Source organism: Tupaia chinensis, unplaced genomic scaffold (genome assembly GCF_000334495.1).
Source record: "Tupaia chinensis unplaced genomic scaffold, TupChi_1.0 Scaffold143836_2, whole genome shotgun sequence".
NCBI classification, from domain to species: Eukaryota; Metazoa; Chordata; class Mammalia; order Scandentia; family Tupaiidae; genus Tupaia; species Tupaia belangeri.
The window spans coordinates 1,217,889-1,236,477 of record NW_006203687.1 but is presented as its reverse complement, the minus strand read 5'-3'; the positions used below and the strand labels follow the sequence as shown (position 1 = coordinate 1,236,477).

The window sequence follows — 18,589 nt, the reverse complement described above, 5'->3', positions numbered from 1 at the left end:
GTCATTCCAGTACTTTCCAGGTAGTCTCTTCAGTGTCCTTCATCACATTTAATCTTTCTCCTACTCAGAATAAACACTCTATGTGGCCTTATTAAAATTGACTGCTGCACAAAATATTGAGGAAAACTTAATTGGCTTTCCAGGCAAGTCTGTTTGTGATTACATTTTATAGGAATGCTATGCATATTAGCCTAAGTGAAGAAATAAATGAAGAAAGGTATTACGGTAATCATAAAACATTACTAGAATAGGGGCGAAGCATCAGGGTGCACAATCTGTCTTAGCTTTACCCACAAGACACACAGCAAGGAACAATAACATATTGCCCAATGAAAAATACCATTTGGCATGCAAATTAAAGAAAGGACAAGGCTCCCAGTCTTGGCTCTGCACCCACCCAACATAAACCCAAACTTGGAAACAATTAAGCCAGCCTATAAATCCAGAGCCTTGGAAAACTAAATGGAGTCCTAAATCAGAGAAAGCAAAGAAAGGATACTCATTAGCCATCTCCACACAGTGGTTTTATGAGCATTCCTAAGAGAGAGGATCTGATAGGACTTTTATAAATTCTCAGATTAAATCCTTTAAGTCCCTGATGTGATGATATAAGGTCACAATACGATTGCCATTTCCTAATGAAAAATTTTAAATCCAGGGGATAAAGAAGCCATTTTTTAAAGGCTCATTTAAGGAGTTTTGAGATCAACTCATTCCTTGATCCACCAGGTTATTGCTAATAAGCAAGTTCTAATAGGATCTGAGAAAAAGAACCCTGAATCAATTTCTTAGCCACCACAGTATCCCACTTGGGATGTTTCCTTCCACCCTCCGGTTTCTTCCTCCCCCATCTAGTCTGTATATTTTCATTTCTTTTCATGCCGATAAAAAAGAAAGAGTAGGGTTCTGTCTATAATTACCATCTACCTGGCTGTTCAGTTCTATTATCTTGCAGGTTGAAGATCGGAATCAGAAAACCTTCTCAGAGTGTCGATTAGACAAGCAACACATTCTACTCTTGCGTTGATAAGGCTCATTCTGTCCAAGTGTAATACAGAATATGTTTAAGATAGCTAAGACTTTGTGAATTCTTAGCCAAAGTTCATATCTGATTCTAAAGCTGACCTTGAATTCTCTCCTCGTCTTTCAATGAAGATACATATGGACACTTGACATGCACATGTTGGACACAGCGGATGCCCGCCAACTGACCACAATGCGTAAGCCCCAAGAATTCTACTAGGTTTTCTTTTGTTTTCAAAACTTACTAATTTATCAGTTTTCCATAGCATTCACCCAATCTGGAGGACTGTATTGTGGATATAATTGTACCATTTGTCTACACTTAGGAGGCATTATTTTGGTATGCTGACAGAGGCTACTAATCAACAGGAATTAGTTACACAATATAATTTTAAACATTGCTCTTAATCCTTGCCAGGAATATTATTTTTAAAGTTAAAGCAATTGAGGCCAGCTGATGGGGTGGTGGTTAAGGTGCTGAATTGTCACCTAGCTGACTGATTAATCCTGAACTGGCAGCTCGAATATCATGCTGGGCACATGTGCATGAGTGCCCAAAATTCCAGGAGAAGAATGAAGAAGGGATTGTGGTGTAGTCATACCCCCAGGGAGATTATTTATCACTCCCCCCGCCTCCACTGCGAGTGCACATGCCCTATGACAAAAGCCAGAAAAAAAAAAAAAGTTAGGGTAATTAAGCACTTCTTCAGGGCCAATTTAAGAAAAACGAAATATATTGCAGGGTTTTTTTTTTTTGAGAGGGAGAATTGTTTTTAAGGAAAAAAAATTTGTTCATACCTAGATTTCATTACTTTTATTATTACTAAAGAGCATTGCACAGCAAAAATTTCAGAAACAATAGTATCACTATGCATCCACAAGTATAATTTAATATAATGTTTCATTTTTAAACAAAAATTTGTAATTGATAACATTGATGTTCTGTAATTCATCTAAACTGTAAAATTCTACAAACTCCTTTTTTTCTTTCAGTTTTTGCTCTAGGTCACGTGCACTTACCTGAGAGAAACAAAAAGAGAGAGAGAAAGTGAGAAATCCCCCTCCCGCTCGCCCCAGGGGGAATGACCACACAGCAATCCCTCTCCTCCATTTTCCTCCTGGGATTTCAGGCACATACATAGGTGTCCAGTGTGATTCTCAAGCTGCTGGACCTGCAACTGAAACTACAAAGTTTAACCACAATGCCATCAGTTGGCCCACTTTTTCTCCAGTTCATTTATTTATTCATTTCTTCTGGGGAAAGGGCATTCACTCCCAACAGGGTCTTCACAACACTATCCACCCAGGCCTCAGCCAGCCTGGGTCACGGGCGTCGTCTGTGCACCCAGCGTGTGCAGGGAGCCCTCAGGATGTTAGCCCAGGACTTTCATGGGTCCAGTATCACAGAGCCTCACATTACCACTGGGCCACCATCTGACCCTCCAAGCTACCTAACCATGAAATTTGTGGTTGTCTCTTTATATTTTTCTTTTCTATTTTATGGTTCTTGCCATAGGACAGGTGTACTCACTAGAGAGTGAGTGAGAGAGAAAGATAGTGAGAAAAAAAAAAGAGAAATTATCCCCCAGGGGATAATCCCAGGGGGATAGCCATGGCACACTTCCTTCTCCTCCATCCTCCTCCTGGGATGTTGAGCATGCTTGCCCACATGCCTGGCATGAGTGTCAAGCTGCTAGCCCTGGACGCAAACCGCAGTCGACCATGTGGGAGTCCAGTATAGTAACTACCTAGTAAGGAATTTGCCACCTGCTGGCCCCTCATTATTTCTCTTAATAATCATTCTTTACAGTGAGATTTGCTCAATGCACACACCATTCCACAAAGACAAGGATTCTTCACTCCAGTGACTCAGAAACTCATGCTTCCCATCAGCAGCCATCCCGGAAAGGTGTGAACTCTCATTTAGAAGGCAGCACCCCTCAGCCTTCCACTCCAGCTGGTGCTCTTGCCATTCTTCCTGCAGATCCTGCTCACTGTCCCTTTCAGGGAGCCACAGGCCAGTTCCCAACCCCTGTGGTTCTGACATGTTCTTCCTTTCTCCTTTAATCTAAATTCAGATGTCAATTCTGCATGCAGTCTTTCCTTACGGCCCAATCAAACTAGTTCTCTGCGGGCAAAGAGCACCCAGGGGACAGACGATGCTCAGGAACAGCTGGACCATGTTCTGCTGGGTGCCCTGATGGGGACAAAACCTCACCCATTCTGACTTGGTCTGATGTTTGCCAATATTCTCTTACAGGAAAGCCCAGAGAAGGCTGAGCTGAGTTTCTATGGGATGATGATGTAGCCCCTAGTATAAAAGGACAGTCTGACCTGAGGCGAGAGTTTCCCTATTTGCAGAAAGAGGGTCACTAGCAGCTGTGGGCTGCACAGGACACTCAGAGAACCAAGGAATATCAGGCAGGATCTGCAGGCTGCTCCAGGGAGCACCGCCCTGCTGTTCCCTTCTGTGTCCTTATTAAAATAAATACCAAGTAAGTGACTGGTAGATGAATCAGCTTGATGTAATCATCCCCACGTCATAAACACCTATGAAAACGTCTTATTGTACTCCACAAAAGGAACCCGGTTCTGATTTGCCAGTTAAGATAATAATTTAAAATACACAAGTATGTGGGGATGCTGTAGCTGTCCATGACACTGAGATGCAGCAGTTTCCCTGTTATTCTCCCTCATGGCACCCAGCATTGCCCTTCACAGCACTTCAACCGCAATCTAAATATCTTCCTCTATTCCACAGGCCATGGAATACACTTGTAAGTTGTTGTCATATCTACCTCCCTCCCTATCACCCTGCCCACAAATTCCTCCATCTCCCTCCTACCTGTTAATTCCACACTCCTCCCCACTCACCTACTATCCAAGTCTATTTGCCTTAGGTGAAATTTATGAGCTCAGGCCTGTGAAAATTTCTAGTCCCTATTGCTCCACCAGGGCGGCAGAGTGCTGGACACAGAAGGAGTGTGAAATATGTAGTTTTTTAATAAACCCATATGGAGACCGATGGAACTGCAGTGGTGCCTGGCTCCTCACTGTTGTTTCTACACAACCAAGGCAATCAGGGTGGTTCTCCATCATCAGACAGATTCTGTCCCTTGATCTCCCTGGCCTATCTGCTTCTGCAGCGTGCTCAGGGACCTCTGCAGGAGGAGTTGGGGTGGGGGCCGAGTAGGATGGGGCCTCTTCAGCTTGTCAGTGCTTCAGGGACATGCGTGTTAAAAGTTGTTGCTAAAATTCTCTACTTATTTCTACTTTGGGTCTCCAAGACTAACACATGCAGAGCATCAGGTGGGCTCTCAAAATTATGTAAGCGATACATTTTCAAACTATTTGATTAAAAATCCAGTTTTGAAAGATTATTCCTGAATATTTAATGACAATTAACCCACTTTCTAACAAACAATCATTGCAACTTAGGCATCTACAAATAACATTTTATTAATTCATATCATTTCGCACGTTTGTTAGTCATTCTTCGAAACAGAATGATTACTTCTCACACAGCATATATATCAACTGACAGATGAATCCAAAGAAGCTTCTCCAGGGAAAATAGTATCATCCAAATGGGAGGAGTGGCAGGAACTGCTGAGGCCTAACTTTGATCACATTAGCATAAACAATGATACTGGCCACATCGGATGAATGCTGGGAGGAGGGCCCATACCTGTCTCCTGGTAGCTACCCTCCCCATAAAATGCTTTTACAAAAAGACATGCAGTTATTTCAATGATGTTTGTAAACCACAAGCTTGGCCAAGTTTTCTAGTCAATATGTAATATCTGAAAGTTTATTCTTTATAACCAGAACCTAAAATAAAACTGAGAAGTTCCTTAGAAAATACTCTTTCTAATTAATAAAAGTCCATATGAAGTCCCCACACACCATTTAAGTCTTACTGTGTTCCTATTTTTTTCTTTTAATCATTGCATTTTTTTTTTTTTTTGGAGAGGTTTTCGCTATAGGGCGCATGCAGCTCGCCAGACAGAGAGAGAGAGATATAGAGACAGAAAGCGAGAAATCACCCCCCAGGGGGGATGGTCACTCCGCAATCCTTTCTTCTTCATTCTCCTCTCGGGATCTTGGGCACGCACGCACACGTGCCCGGCATGAGTTTTAAGCCACCGGGTCCGGGACTCGAACCGCAGTCAACTATGTGGGAGTCCAGCGACATAGCCATTATGCTAACTGCTGGTTCCCAATCACTGTATTTTTAAAAGCCAATTCTAACTGTAATCGTTATCATGCTATGAAGCCTGGTTTTATTATTTTCATGCTATTAACTAATCCTTGTTCCTATGTAAATGTATTTTAGTTATAAACACAACATATTCAATATTTTTGAAATGGTATCTTTCACCTAACAGTGTGTGTTTACCCTTCCCATATCACGAAGCCTTCAGTACCACATGCATTTACCATTTCCCCATTATCAGATCTTCGGTGTTGTATGTGCTTCCTCTTTCCATATCATGAGATCTCTAGTATCGTGGTGCTTACCATTTCTACATTATGAAATCACCAATATTGTACAGTATTTACTATTTCTACATTATAAGATTGTTAGTATTGTTTTTCCCGGCTGCCTAATACCCCTAACTTCCTTAAGCATAACGTTCCTACTGAGCACTAGGGCATCTCCTATTTTTGTTCTTCTCTGTATTACATATGATTTTACATTGTTTCATTGGTGTAAAGAAATGAATATCAAAGCATATGAAAAATTGTATGACTCTTTCTCTATAGGTCTGCTATTTCACAAAAAAAGGTTAAGTCCAGCAATATACATTGCTCTAGCAATTTCTGAGGGTGTTAGTCTCATAGACACCACACTGATTCACTTTTGCCTGAATTTTTTGTTATAAAAGATATCAGTTAGTATCTCATTATTTCTTAGAAGTTGGACTGAATATTATTCTATATATTTATTCTACGGGTTTGCATAAATTACCTATTCATATTCTTAACCCATTCTATTTCCTTCTTTTTCTTAAGAGGTCTTTTTAATTGGCTGCTTAAAACCTTGGGAAAAAACTCTTAAGCTGACCTAAATGCAGAAGGCAAGAAGCAGAATCAGCACAAATTTGCCGTGTTACTTCAGAGAACTCGGCTGTTACTGGAACCGCGTCAACAGAAGAAAATCCCTTCAAGGGAAATACTGTCTGCTTAACCTAATCAGCCTTTACCATTGAAGAAGAAAATGCATTACTGTAGATTTGAAGGCCACGCTTCATTAAGAAATTGTAAATTTTCCTTTTAATCACTATATAGCTTTTTCAACAAACACGGAGAGCCGGTCAGCAGTGATGAAACAGGTCAAATGCAATTAAACATCACACCAAGGAGTGCTACAACACCCTCAGCTCATTCATTGCAGGAGCCTCATGGGGAAACACACCATCATTTGGATCCTGCACTTCCCAGAGGATGGGGTGGGGTTTGCTCCCCACTTTACTTGACATCACAGAGGAGAGCGACCCCACGGAGCACCCAGTGTTCAGGGGACTGTGTTGTCCTGAGGTCCACAGCAGCAATGAAATTCAAGTCTGTTCGAACCGGCTTCTTGTAGATGGGACAGGAGTAAAGCCGAGGGTCTCTTGCAGCTACAAACAAACAAACAAAAAAAGAACAAATAAGTAAATGAAGGAACTTGATGAATTTCTCATTGAAGCATCCCAAAGAGAGTAGAGCCAAGTTTGTGCATTCTGAAAGTCATTCCAAAGACAAATGGGTTTGGCAGAGTAAGGGAAATTCTCTCTGAAGTCAGACAAGTCTGAGATGTGAAACAGGTGCTCCCATGGGTTCCCAGAGGGCATGGAGAGACACCCAGATGGCACCTTAGGTTTTCTGCACCAGCCCCATCCCCCTTGCCTTTGACAGTCACCCTGCCCACATCTTCCTCCATCTCCCTCCCACCTGTCAATTCCACCCTTCCCTCCACTCTTTCTCCTACACTTCTTCCCACCAAGTCTTGTGCACACACTCTTCCTCCCTCGTAGCTGACCTTTGGCAGAAGACACTTGTCACGTTTAATCAGACATCCAGGGGCAGCATTATTTTATTATTATTATTATTTCTCTCACTCTCTTTTTTTTCCCCCCGAGAGGACACTTGAGTTCTCCAGAGAGACAGAAAGAGGAGAAGAGAAAGCCCCCCCCCCCCGCGGTAGAAAATGGTCAGATTGTAATCCCTTCTCCTCCATCTCTCCCTGCCTGTGGGATTTGGGACACACACGCACACGTGCCCAACATGTTTCTCAAGCTACCAGGAATGGGACTCAAACTATGTGGTCAGTCATGTGGAATCAGCTACCTTAACCACCAGGTCATGGACTGACCCACTATAATTACTTCAAAATCTCGTCTTCAGCTCTGTGTGCCAGAGTCCACATCACATTTTAAATCACAGGATAGACGGTGTTCCTCACCCAACTGGATGCTATAGGTTCTTCGTGTTATGTGGAGAAATAAAAATGGCTAGGAAACAGAGAAGAACGGCATAGTTCAGCTCCCTAAGACTCAAATCTCTCTGTTTTGGGTAGAAGAACAGATGTAGCACCCAAAACCACACCTGCAGTGTGGATAGCCTGTGTGTGTTCATCTTTTAGTGATTCCCCATTGCATCCATCTGTTTGTTTCTCTCCAGCCCTGGAAACTCATGCGACTCAGAGCCTTAAATTTACACAATTTATAGGACCTCTGTTTAGGAAGAAAAAGCTCATACAAAATGAGGCTTGGGAAGGAGCCTCGGAGTGTGAACAGCTGGGAATTTAGGCTTCATTGGTTCCCGTGAACCTCCCTCTGCCCACTGTAGTTTAATTGTATACCTCATAACATCCATCTCAGCAAGGAATAGGTTATTTTATAGTTTCTCCCCGACTATAAATGTTTCAAGGGCAAAAGTTGTGTCTGCATCTATCCTTGTATTCCTCTGGCAGGCCAACACAGTATAGTATTAATAAATGACTCACAGAGCTACTGAGATATAATCAGATTTAGCTAAGAGGATAACTGCTCTGGTGAGTTAGGGTTACAAAGCCAGGCATTGACATGTAGAAATAGTAACTTCCTAAATGCAGTGTTACTGTATCAGAGTTAGCAAATTTATTCCTCAAAACTACTAATTCAATAATTTAGCTTTTTATTAAAAAATTACAAAAGCAAGGTACTATCAGAAATGAGTCTCATCATTTGGGACCAGCAGATGTGTAATGGCTATGTCACTGGACTCTCACGTTGTCAACCCCGATATGAGTCCCAGACCTGGCAGCTTAAACTCACGCCAGGCACGTGCACATGTGTGACCAAAATCCTGAAAGGAGAATGGAGGAGAAGGAACAGTGGCATGGTCATCCACCCTGGGGGGTGATTTCTCCCTTTCTGTCTCTCTGTCTCTTTGGTGAGTGCATGCACCTTATAGCAAAAATCTCTCCCTAAAATAAAAAAGTTTCATAATTTAACCCAATAGATTCCTTAGCTTGCTGAGTTATTTTTCTATATATACACCATAAACTTAATTCGTTTTATTGGAGGAGATTAAACATTTCGATATGATACTATTATATAAAAATTTCCATATAGGGTCAGCCAGTGGCATAGTGGTTAAGGCAGCTGGATCCCACATGGCCAACTGTATGGTTCAAGTTCCAGACGTGCACTGAGAAACACACTGGGCACATATGTGTGCTTGCCCAAGATCCCAAAAGGAGAAATGAAGAAGGGATTTCAGCATGACCATCTTTTATGGGGGGGCGGTCTTTCTCACTAGGCTACCACTTCTCTACTGAGCACATGTGCCCTCTGGCAAATTAAAAATAATAATAATAATGAAATTTAAAGTATTCTCAAGCAATTATTCTTAGCCAGAGGCAATTCTAACCACAGGAGACATTTGCAATATCTGGGGGCTTTTTGGTTATCACCAGTGTACATCTGCTGCCAAGATCTGCAGAGAAGAAATCAAGCACTGCCCAAATCAGAAAAGGCACGGGAGGGTCCTTAACACCCAGTCAGATCAAAAACATCAGCAGTACCACAGTCAAGAAATCCTGCTCTAAGCAGCAAAGTCAGATATTTGACGGTATTTTAAAACTGCTTGTCTGCCCAATCCCATGAAATGAATCAAGAGAAACAAACCACAACAATAGAACATCTAATTTTTAATCCTGTGTGTCGTTTTCAATTACTATCTAGATCTTACTAGAAATACTAATTAGGCAAATATATATGAAAAATCCTCATGAAGTAATTGAACAATAACAAAGCATGGAATGCAGTTAATACTAACTATACTAACTGATATATTTAGACCCTTTAATCCTAGGATCTGCAAACAAGTAACAAAAATATAGCTAATTGTTCTTGTTGAAAACTTGATTAATGATCATTTTATAAACCTTGAAGCAAGCTATTGGAGTCTTACATCTGAACCCAATGATAATTTACTAATTGTACCTTGGGAAGTAGTCAAATACTTGGATTTTAATCACGAGAGAAAAATGGAATTGGAAAAAATATAACATTCTTTTCAATAAGCTGGTAAAAAAAAATTCTCTGAGATATTACCCAATTTGAATTATTTTTAATTGCTTCAGAAGTGAAGGCACCCATGCCAAGTCACAGCATGTAGCAACCTTCTCTGGTAGAGTTCGAAGCCACTGAAAATTATGAAAATCCTGACAGACTATAAACAAAACACAAACAGATGATCTGAAACCATTTCCCTGCTTAAACAAATAACTTTGAAGACAAAAATGAGCATGCTAGGTAAGTAGAACAAATCAGCTAAATATGTTTGAAGCCTTAGGGTTCCAGAAAGTGGAACAGAGAGAAGAGATTGCGTAAATTGGTGAGCTGCACATTTTAGGATCCTAAAGGTACTAATAAAATATCTTGGGAATATTCTACTTTCTCACTATAGAATTTCCATATCTATCCTAGATTTTTCATCTAAATATTATTCTATGGCATACACATGCACACACACACACACACACACATATATTCCTTCCAATAGCCAAAATAACCAAATTATATAGAGAGTATATGACGCTCAAACCATTCCTTTATTTAGCCTCCCTTTTTCTAATAAAATGTAAATTATTAGGCAGTTCTCTCTTAAATATCTTACTCTTTGTGTACTGTTTATTTTATTTCTTCCATAGTGAGAGAGACTCAGACTTCTCTGTCATTCACAGCCTTCACTAGCCCTGGGTCGTGCCCAGCACACTCAGGGAGGTGTCTGGACTTGAACCTACAACCTTATCACATGAGTCAGCCTCACAGGGCATCACATTTTATAATGGTCACCATCTGGTCCATGACTTTTCTTTCCATCCTTTAAAAAGCACACTAGTTGGGGGATCAGCAGTTAGCGTAATGGCTATGTCACTGGACTCCTACGTAGTCGACTGCGGTTCAAGTCCCAGACCCGGTGGCTTAAACTCACACCGAACACATGTGTGTGCGTGCCTAAGATCCCAAGAGGAGAATGGAGGAGAAGGGATTGCGCATGGCCATCCCCCCTGGGGGGTGATTTCTCACTTTCTGTCTCTGTCTCTGTCTGTCTGGCGAGCGCATGCACCCTATAGCAAAAACCTCTCCAAAAAAAGAAGAAAAACAAAAAAAGCACACTAGTTAAACATAGGAATAATCGTAATAGCAAAATTACTTATTATGTGCTCAACATGGTCAGTCTAATTCTCTCAACCAGCCCCAGGCGATGAGTACTGTAATTAAGTCATTTTATAGACCGGAAAGCTGGACTGTGCAGAGGCAAACTACTTATCCAAGGTTATAAAGCTGTAGTGATGAGCTAAGACTTCAGCCTGGTCACAATGAACCCAGGGCCTCTACACCACATCTCTGCAATCCAAATGAATATCTTGGCAGGAAGATGTACAAATGAAGCAGAGATAACTAGATACTGAGTGATATAACATGTTTTTGGCATATCTGAGACTCCTCCAAAGTCACAGGATGAAGAACTAAGTGCCAAACAATAAGAGAACACACAAATAGCCCACCCCCGTCTCACAGTCATTTACTGAAGAACGGGGGAGAAGTTACTTCAGCCCCAGCTCAGAAAGGGAAAAAGGCCATTGAGTGAGAGCACAGTCCACCTGGACCGAGGCTCCATGGCGCCTGCCCACTATTGACAGTTAACTCTCCCAGTACCTGAGAAAAATAAACTCACTACTGCAACATGCAAGGAAAGACTCCACCAGTAGCATGGTGGTTAAGGTGGCTGAATTCGACATGCTTTCCTGAGTAGTTCGAGTCAGGATCCCCCCACTACAGACACACACACATGCACACACATTTCTCGCACCCTGACCCCTAGTTTGAAAGGACATGCCTAACACATGTGCATGTGTGCCTAAAATCCCAAAAGGAGAGATGGAAGAGAAGAGAGTTGTGCCATGGCCATCCCCCATGGGGGGGGGGGTGCTTTCTCACTTTTCTTTCCTCTTTCTCTCTCCAGGGAATAAATGCATGCACCCTCAGGCAAATTACTTTTTTTAAAGGCAAAGAACTGGCTTCATTTTGCATTTCTTTTCAGGTTTCCAAGAGGATGCCCTAAATGCAAAGACTTTAAATTCCTGACCACAGGAATTCCCAGAGGTTTGCAGGCATTCTACAACAGACAAATGTCATTCTTTTTTTAAGAAAATATTTATTATATTTGTTATTATTTTGTAATTTGATGAGAGAAGGAGGGAGAAAGGGAAAGTGAGAGAGCAAGCCACCAGGTCATCTGAGATTCAAACCGTGGTTGGCCATGTAGGAGTCCAGCACCTTAACTGCCATGCCACCTGCCAGCCCTAGACAAATGTCATTCTGATACCAGCATTGCCACTTGGTAGCCAGGAGTCATGGGCAAATTACCTGAAGTCCCTGTACCTTAATTTACCCATTTGCAAATGGAGATGATACCTTTTACAGAGTTGTTAAAAAGATTAAATTAGTTAATATATGTGAATGCCCAGTAGAGTGTAATGCCTAGCATATAGCAGATGCTTAAAATATGTTATTTGCTATCTCTCCCTCTCTCCCTCGCTCCTTCCTTACATGCTTACCTTTTCACTAAAAGTATTCCCCCGACTCAGGTTCTCCCTGACACTGACAGAGTTCCTGAAACTGGATTAAATGCCATGTGGCTAGGGATCAGGTGGTCTCCACCATGAGGTCACGGTGTATGGCTACATTCCCAACCAGTCCCACATGAGCACAGTCCCAGACCATATGGATCATAGTGTACCCTTAGACACACTTTTTCCCTAGCAAGAAATAATCCCTGAAACTCATGGGGTTATTTCTGGCCAGGGAGAAAAATAACCTGAGACCCATTTCGTACCCTACTTAGTGATCAGAGGTACACAGAAGCTTCCCCACTCTCTCCCTCCCAGTGCTGTCATTACTGTCTGTCCACCACGACAGCCACAAGACTAAGGTTCATTTACAACCATCACTCTGTCCATATGATAAATCTGTGCTGAGACCTATTCTCTCAAGAGGGCTTATTTTTCAGCTCCATTTGAGAAGGGGCTCTAGAGTTTGTGTGTGGCTTTTCCCTCTTATTCTTTAATACTACTTGGTGAAATTTCTTTGAAGTCCTAGCAAGAAACATACATTAAAAATAAACATTTTGGATTATATTTAAGTAAATATATAGTTATCTTCATTTTAAGGAATCAAGGAGAAAAATAGAGAGGCAAGACATTTATGGTACACAGAAATGGAGGATTATCTGTTGATGATAACATGTACGGTGTCTTCAACTGGCCAAGTGTGAAGTGATTTCGTGTTGGTTAAATTCACTTTACAAGCTGTAGTGATGTATAGTGATTGAATATATAAGCTAAATTAAAATAATTTTTCAAAAGAAATTTTTTTGAAAAAGAAAATAAGTAACCCACTCCTATATCAAAAAGTCAATGATGAATCATGTAAATAGATATTGTCCTTCATATTAATGTAAAAATTATGAACTATAAAAATTCTAATTTTAAAATGCTACACTGGGAGTGTTCTTTGGTAACTATAATGCTATACCTCTCTATTTCAATCGAAGTCCTATTTAAGTATCCAAATTAAAAGGATAGCATGAAAATAATAAAAAGAATGTTAGTTTTCCATCACTAAACAAACCCCTCTTCAAAAGCAAAACTTTTTTTTTGTTTTTTTCGCTATAGGGCACGTGTGCTCGCCAGACAGACAGAGAGAGACATAGAGACAGAAAGCGAGAAATCACCCCCCCAGAGGGGATGGTCACGCCGCAATCCCTTCTCCTCCATTCTCCTCTCGGGATCATGGGCACACACGCACACGCGCCCAACAACAAAACTTTGACAAAACAAATTTTCACCAACTTTCATTGAAATCAAAAAAGAATACTGAATGAAGGTTTTGTTTTCTTTTCAATACTTTGAAATTAGCCACATTTTCCTTTCCTTATTTTATTTTCTCCCTCGCCTGCTGCTAATGAGCTTCACCACTGACTAATGCCCAGCAGGGTGAGTACAGGTTGCTATAAAAATCTGCCCTTAAATAATAAAAAAAATGCTTGTAGTATAAAATTATTACTTTATTACTACCATGCTGAGATGCTCAATGTCAAATTGCCATGGACTTTTATAACTTAGTCACAAGCAAAAAAAAAGTAACACCTAACTCAATGTGAGAAGGATTTTCCTTTTGTTGTATACAGGAAACATTTGTACAACATAGTCACTAAATGTGATGATATGATAAAGCAAAATTTCTCAAATATTTTTAGCTAAAAGAACATTGGATTTTTATTGGTGTCAAATAATGACTTTCCCAGGACTTCATCCACCCTCAGAACCAACAGATACAAAGCCCCTGGCAACATGCCTGCCTAATGCTAGGCGGACACTCTTATCCTTTCAGATTCAGCAGAGAAAGGGGCAGCCACACTCATGCTAGGCAGCATGCTGACAGCCTGTGCTTCCTGGTCTGAGGCTCAGCCTCCTCTCCACAGGCTCTGGCTCCACTTCCTGGTCTGATGCTCAGCCCTCCTCTTCACAGCCTCCTCTTCCTTCTTTGTAAACACTGCTTCTCTCCTATGGTGATTCCTGGCCCTTTGAACAAATTCCATAACCTCTCTGAGCTTGTCATGCTCAAAACAAAGATGAAGTCTCCCTAGCAAATTGTTGCACAGATTAAATGAGATGTGGTTGGAGATCTACCTATAAAACCCTCTCAACAAATGCCAGTTCTCTCCCCCAACCTTGATCTCATCTCTACCTTCTACCTCCACAGCCCTCTTCACCTGGAAGTGTCTTTATCCATGTCAACATTGCTGATGCCCAAATGTTCTAGACTGAGCCTGCCTTCAATATCCCTGAATGAAACCCTTGGAAGGAGCCAGCATAATAGAAAGAGCCTGGATTCAGAGGCAGGTAAACTTAGGCTCAAGTGCCAGTTCTACTGTTGACTAGTGTTTAACTGTGAGCAAGTCCTGAACTTTCCTGAGACTTAGCACCTTCTTACATAAGAATAATGGCCTTTGAGGGTCATTATAAGGAAAAAAATATGATAATCCCTATTGATGTCTAGGGGAATGACTAGATCATAGCATAACATTTTTTAAAAACACACAATGCTTTTTCCTTAAATTAATTTTGTGGCTGTTGTTATTGGTGGCTACCTAAGAGCTCTCCAGATGGTATCTGTCCAAAACTAAGTGCCGATTCAGCATCTTTTTGGAGGGCAAGCTCCTCCTTCTCCGGTGGTATCTACAATAGTTGTAGAGGAATTAATCTGCATTTATGATTCTAAGACTAACTCAAAGTCCCCCAGGTGAGTAGGTATAAACCTACAGGTGGATCTTAGGGAGATGGGCCTTCCTGGATGACAAGGCTGTTCAAGGACATGTGAGCACGTCTCCTCCTTCCCTTGACTGCCTCTGCAGGATAATTGGACTGTGCAGGTATTGAATCGGTTCAGGAATTCACAGTAAATCATAAATAATTTCTTATATCTATCTCATCCCTGTCTGATCAGAAACCTACAACGTACAGGTTATGTTCTTCCAGAATGATGACATAAATTTGAATATAGAGCAGTTAGGGCATAGCAGGTATCAGGCTCTGGCTCAGCTCTGGCAATAGCTTAGACTTGTGTGGAGATCAGTGCTGGTCCAATCAGGAACACAAGTGACTGGATAAAGAAGCAGTAGGGGAACCAGCAGTTAGCATAATGGCTATGTCACTGGACACTCATATAGTCGACCATGGTTCACATCCTGGACCTAGTGGCTTAAAACTCATGCTGGGCGCGTGTGCGTGCGTGCCCAAGATCCCGAGAGGAGAATGGAGGAGAAGGGATTGCAGCATGGTCACCCCCACTGGGGTGTGATTTCTCGCTTTCTATCTCTCTGTCTCTGTCTCTGTCTGGCGAGCACATGCACCCTATAGCAAAAAACCTCTTCAAAAAAAAAAAAAAAAAGAAAGAAAGAAAGAAACGGTAGGAAAATGGTCCACAAGTGATCCCACTCTGACATTGTTCCTTTGCACTTTTTTCTTTTTAAGTTTCTTGCCAGAGGGTGCATATGCTCAGCAGAGAAAGACAGACAGGGACAATGAGAGGGATAGTGAGCTACCACCCCCCCAGGGGGGATGGCCACACCACAAGTCCCCACCCTCCACCCTCCTCCTGGGATTTTGGGCACGTATGTACATGTGCCCAGCATGATTTTCAAAGCTTCCAGGTCCGGGACTCGAACTGCAGTCAGTCCTGTGGGAGTCCAGCATCTTAATAGCCATGCCACCTGCTGGCTCTCATTCCTCTGCTTTTAAGAGCCTTTTTTTAAATGTATGTGTGAGAGTCTCTTACAGCCAATTCATAATTCATATGCACTAATGTGGATGAGAAATCCAAACACCCTTGGGACCAGCAGTTAGCGTAATGGCTATGTCGCTGGACTCCCATGTAGCGACCCCATTTCGAGTCCTGGACCTGGTGGCTTAAACTCACGCCGAGCGTCTGTGCGTGCTTACCCAGGATCCCGAGAGGAGAATGAAGGAGAATGGATTGCAGCTTGGCCATCCCCTCTGGGGGGTGATTTCTTGCTTTCTGTCTCTCTCTCTCTCTCTATCTTTCTGGCGAGCACATGCACCCTATAGCAAAAACCTCTCCAAAAAAAGAAATCCAAACACCTGACAGCCATCCTCAATTCCCTCTCGCCTTCCTCTCATTCGAAGGATGCCCAGATTTTCTCTGTGCCCTAGCTACGCTCAAATTCACCTCGCTGCTATACTGTTCACTTTTTCTTTGCTACCTCAGCTCTTTATCACTTGTTAGATTATTCCAACTGCCTCCCCCTGGGGTCCCCACCCTCTCAGACCCTCCTTTATTCTCCATCCACACTTCTTCGAAATTCACCTTCTATTTCCACCCACTACTGTGCTGCTGACTGAAATACCTGACACTGGTGAATTATAAAAAAATAGAAATCTGACTCATGAATTGTGTGACTGAAAAATGTAATAGTGTGAAGCTGGCAACAGGATGGCTATACTACAACATGACTGACAGGAGGAGAGAATGGCGGGCATGTGCGTAGAGAGAGACCTGGGGCACCATCTCCCTTCTTGGGCAACCCACTCCCATGAGAACTAATTTGTTCTCACAAGAGCTAGAACTCAGTGGGCCTCAAGAGCCATTACCAAACCGTTCTTAAGGGTCATGATCCATCACCATTCACTAGGCTTCCCCTCTCAAAGGTCTCACCATCTCTCAGTGCCTTTATGCTAGGGACTAAATTCCAAAATTTAGTGGGATAAATCATGATTTGAACCATAGCAACTTCTACAGGGAAAATCTGGTCACAACATTTACTCAGCAATTTCAACATCTTCAAAAAGTCAACCACAACTTCATACCTGGGTCCTCTCTCCCTCGCCATCCTCAGCCTTTGCCGGTCTCCCATGCCCTTGAAGCCATTGCTCTGCATGCCCTGACTACATCAGGTACTCACTCACACTCTGAAATGCCATCCCTCTTCCCTCTTGCCCTCCTTGGTTGTCTCTGAATTGCACACACACTTTTTTTTATCCAGTGTTCTCACTAAACTCCCAAACTATCTCACACTGCAGCACACCATGTATATGTTTTCCTTAGAGAAATAAGAATGACCTGACATCAGTATGTTCACTGACAGTCTATTCTCATTATTCACGTTGTTATGTTCTATAAAGTCTCTGTTAACACTGAATTAACAAGGGCTGAGTCATTGCCGAGTCATTTCACCTACAGGTTTAGTTTTTTGCAAGCCTCTGGTTACACATTTTCATCAACCAGTGAATATATAACCTTGATTATGTGTGTTTATGCTTAAGGACATCTTTTTAATATGCATCATTGATTCATCAACATTGAACTCAAGGCCAATAGCACTACAGTTCATGCCTGAAGGAAGTCTATCAAACACACGTTTTCTCCAAAAAGCACAACACAGCCTTCTCGTGCTCAGAAGCTGTCGACATCACTAGAACACTATACTTTAGGACCACTTTAAAGAAAAGTATAAAAATTTTAAACACATGACACCAGTAGACCATAGAAAGGATGCTTGTTTGCAGGATAAGAGATGAAGGAAGGCGGCAGAGCATCACCTTGTTCTGCCTCAGCTGGGATCATGTGTGTCAGGTAATTCACATTTTTAGCTACTCTGTGTGTATGTGTAAGGATGGCCTTGAAAGTGCCACAAGTATTGCGTTTAGGGTTACAAGGAAATTTTGGTCCTTAGGGAAATTCACAGAAATGGAATCTGCAAGTAACAGGTCTGGCTACATTTGTATCTTTAATGCCTATAGTCCCTTTGAGACAGAGCTCCTGGGGACAGGAATTAGGCCTCTGTTTTCACAAGTGAGTTCTCAGCACTAGGCTAGTGCTTGGGAGATGGCCAGGGCCAGATAAATAGTCACCAAATGACCAAGTGAGTCAATGCTACTTCCCTCTGTCAAGAAAAGTCTTTCTCTAATGCCTGTCACACTCATTCTTGTCCTCCTAAGTACATGTCAAAAGCACTTCCCTCTCCCCACCCCTGGGGCCAGCAGATGGCATGGTGGTTGAGGCACTCAACTCCCACATGGCTGACTATGGTCTTAGTCCCAGACCTGGCAGCTTGTTCTCTTTCTCTCTCTCTCTCTTTCTCTGTCATGAGTGCACGTGCCCTATATGAATTTAAAATAATAATAATAACAAACAATTTTTTTTTTTAAAAGGCAATTCCCCCTAGCCCTCCAGTCAGAGTTCTATTCTCCTTCTAGGCTCCCTTATTATTCTGAGTATATCTCTGTTACAACATTCATCACATTCTATTTTAATTATTTATTTACATATGAGTTTCCTTCACTAGACTATGAGTCACTACGGGCAGGATCTTCTTCATAATTACTTTGTATCCCTAATACCTAAAGCAGCAGCTAGTCTACATCAGGCAGCCAATGAATGTTTTCTTTAAAAATGTATATGTGGAAGCACCTGCTATGTTCAACATAAGAAATATTGGGAAAACA

At 41.8% G+C, this 18,589-nt stretch overlaps 1 protein-coding gene across 1 annotated transcript in view; it reads right to left on the bottom strand.

Moving 5' to 3' along the window:
* Window positions 1-5,211: 5,211 nt before the first annotated feature.
* DNAH5 (dynein axonemal heavy chain 5) overlaps window positions 5,212-18,589 on the bottom strand; it is a 306,494-nt gene continuing 293,116 nt past the window's right edge. The window contains exon 83 of the mRNA XM_027767025.1: window positions 5,212-6,647. Coding sequence (XP_027622826.1) covers window positions 6,496-6,647 — 152 coding nt within the window. The 3' untranslated portion in view covers window positions 5,212-6,495. The remainder of the gene's footprint in view (window positions 6,648-18,589) is intronic.